At 45.9% G+C, this 3,393-nt stretch overlaps 1 protein-coding gene across 1 annotated transcript; it reads right to left on the reverse strand.

Annotated features, from left to right (window-relative positions):
- Window positions 1–2,227: 2,227 nt before the first annotated feature.
- LOC121135257 (ferritin heavy chain-like) lies at window positions 2,228–3,004 on the reverse strand. Its single transcript, XM_040733779.1, has one exon. It carries the CDS (start codon window positions 2,936–2,938, stop codon window positions 2,363–2,365), a length of 576 nt encoding a protein of 191 aa, XP_040589713.1. The 5' UTR covers window positions 2,939–3,004; the 3' UTR covers window positions 2,228–2,362.
- Between the last annotated feature and the right edge of the window lie 389 nt (window positions 3,005–3,393).

The raw sequence follows: 3,393 nt of genomic DNA on the forward strand, positions 1-3,393 counted from the left end.
CCCAGCACAATTCTTCACAGATTTTGAAAGAACAATAATCAATTTTGTATGGAAAAACAAAAGACTCAGGATAGCCAAAACAACCCTGTTCAACAAGGCGACGTCCGGAGGCATCACCATCCCTGACTTCAAGCTCTGTTATAGCGCTATAGTCCTGAAAACAGCTTGGTATTGGCACAAAAATAGACATGTAGAGCAATGGAATCGAATTGAAAACCTGGATATTAACACACACACGTATGAACATCTGATCTCTGAAAAAGAACCTAAAAATATACAATGGAATAAAGAAAGCATCTTCAACAAATGACGCGGGCATACCTGGAGGCTGGCATGTAGAAGAATGCGGATCTATCCATGTCTATCGCCATGCACAAAACTTAAGTCCAAATGGATCAAAGACCTCAACATAAATCCAGCCACACTGAACCTCTTAGAAGAGAAAGTGGGTGGTACCCTTGAACGAATTGGTACAGGAGACAGCTTCCAGAACGTAACACCACTAGCACAGACAGTGAAATCAACAATTAATAAATGGGACCTCCCGAAACTGGGAAGCTTCTGTAAGGCAAAGGACACAGTCAGCAAGACAAAAAGGCAGCCCCCAGAATGGGAAAATATATTCACTAATCCCACATCTGACAGAGGGTTGATCTCCAAAATTTACAAAGAACTCAAGAAGCAAGTCTTCAAAACATCAAAGAATCCAATTAAAAACTGGGCTGCAGAACTAAATGGAGAATTTTCAATATAGGAGTTTAAAATGGCTGAGAGGCACTTGAGAAAGTGCTCAAAATCCTTAGCCATCAGGGAAATGCAAATCAAAACAACTCTGAGATACCGTCTCACTCCTGTCAGAATGGCTAAAATCAAAAACACCAACAACAATTTATGCTGGAGAGGATTTGGTGAAAGGGGAACACTCCTCCATTGCTGTTGGGAGTGCCAGCTGGTTCAACCACTTTGGAAATCAGTATGGAGATTCCTCAGAAAAATGGGAATAAACCTACCACAAGACCCAGCAACTTCATCCTTAGGCATATATCCAAATGATGCCCATTCATACAACAAGGATGTCTGTTCCACTATGTTCATAGCAGCATTATTTGTAATAGCCAGTACTTGGAAGGAACCTAGATGCCCCTCACCCGAAGAGTGGATAGAGAAAATGTGGTATGTACTCTCTCATATATGGAATTTAGACATAGATCTGTGGAATGCCAGCCTACAAGCCCATGGCCAGAGAGTCTGGGAAACAAACTTCATTCAATGGCTGATGGAAGAAAGGCAAACTCCCACCTCTAAGCACTGAGCTGAACTTAAGAAAGCCAGTAACAGAGAGGGAGGACTGATGACCAAAGGGGTTAAGACTGGGTTGGTTTAACCCCAGGAACAGCTTACCTGACAAGGGTTAATTCTTGAATCCCAGGCATCAGCCTGGGAATCTAGCATGGGACTTATCAAGACCCCCTGAATGGGGGTGTCAGTGAGGAGGCCTAGGTAATCTATTGAGCCTTGGGCAGTAGATCAGTATTTATCCTGGGTATACAAATGGACTTTGGACTCCCATCCAACAATGTGAGATGCACTCTCACCCTGCAATCTTGGCGGAGGTCTAGGCCCTGCCCTGGATGAAATGACAGACTTTGCACACCCCAAAGGAGCGCCTCACCATCCCTGTGGAGATGAGGGGATATTGGGGTGATTGGGGGGAGGGCACGGCAGGAGGGGAGGGAAAGGGAGAGGAGGGACCTGGAAAAGACTTGTGAAGCAACCCTGTTTCTAATTTAAATTTAAATTTAAAAATGAACAGCAAAAAAGAAAAAAAATCCATCCCAACCACAACATCCCTTCTCTCCACTCCTCCCAGTTTCCCTGCCTCCCCTCTCCCCCACATCCACTGCTTGTTTTAATCCCTGCCCCGGCTCAGTCCTACTTTGATCCCTGGTACTTCACTTGCTTACACTAAGCACAGACACCAGGGTTCTGACCCCCCCCCCCGTCACACCCCATCATATCTTACCACCTATGCGCACATGATTTATAAAGAATGCTACTTCTGGGGCTCTTGGATCAGCTTTCCCTTCCACTCTTTGGAGATTTGGGGCTGTAAGAGGATGGCCAGGGGTGGGTGATGAGAATCCTGTTCTTAGATCTCCATGGAATAGGCCCTTATTCTTGGGAAGTAAGGAGAAGTAAACATAAATAAACTAGACACTTTATTTGATTGAAATCAAATGACTTTATTGGAAACAGTGGTAAAGGGGAAGGAAAAACCAGTGAACTTGCTGGAAGGGCAATGTAGGTGTCCATTCTGGTAGCCTGGAGAGGAAGAATTTAGAATTATTATACTTTGTTCAGCTCAGCTCTCTTTGTTGTCAGCCAGGGTAAGTTTTCCAAATAGATTTTCAACCATGCCGTCATCTGGAGACCCCATCTGGCGCATGTTGGTCACGTAGCCACTTATCACCTTGAGGATCTCAATTTGCTTGTTCAGAAAATGGTTCTTCAGGAAGCTGCATAGATGGGCATCGCTCTTGCTAGCAGCTAGCTGCTGCAGGGCCACAAGGCTTTGGTTGGTGGTCAGCTCCAGTCGAAGGGCATACTCCATGGCTTTAAGGCCGCTGATCCAATCAACACGGACTGGCTTGCTGACAGAGCCGAGTGAGATGCGGCCACCACGCTGGTTTTGCAGTTCCAGGAACATCTCGGCGTGCGCAGAACACTCGTGCGACTTGTTCAGGAAGAAGCTTGCCAAGTTCTCCTGAGCCACATCTTCACGATCAAAGTAGAAGGCCATGGACAGGTAGACATAGGAGTTACACAGCTGCAGCTGGACAAGACGGTTAACAGCGGCCTCGCAGTCGAAGTGGTAGTTGTGACGCACGTGAGATGGTGGCGAGACCAAGGGTGGTGCCAAGACCATGGGTGGTGCCATAAACACCAATGGATAGGCAGGCGTAGCCCTTGAGGAGCGGAGTGGGCAGCGGTTGCGCTGGCGACAGACGAGACTTTCGCAGAAAACCCATGGTGAACGATAGATCCACCCGCAAGCTTGGGCTCCTGGCTGAACTAGCGGCAGAATCACAGAGAGTGATAATGGAGGCTCAGAACCGTTATGAGGCGTTAGAACGTGAGATCTAAGCTCCATAGCAACCCACGTGACTGCACTGATCATCTCACGTATACAGTATTCGAAAACATATTAATAAAGTACTAATATTTTAACAAATCACCCCATTTCTTTAAGCAAGCTATGTGAACACTGTTTACATGTGATTGTTTTGTTGATGAGGTGCTTTTCATGATTCCAGCAGTTAGTTATGTTTAACATCCTAGAGTTTTGTTTTAGTGACAGCTCTTCTCAGTGACTCCAATGTGCATACCAATGAC

Source organism: Mesocricetus auratus, unplaced genomic scaffold, assembly GCF_017639785.1.
Source record: "Mesocricetus auratus isolate SY011 unplaced genomic scaffold, BCM_Maur_2.0 Super-Scaffold_100033, whole genome shotgun sequence".
Lineage (NCBI taxonomy): Eukaryota > Metazoa > Chordata > Mammalia > Rodentia > Cricetidae > Mesocricetus > Mesocricetus auratus.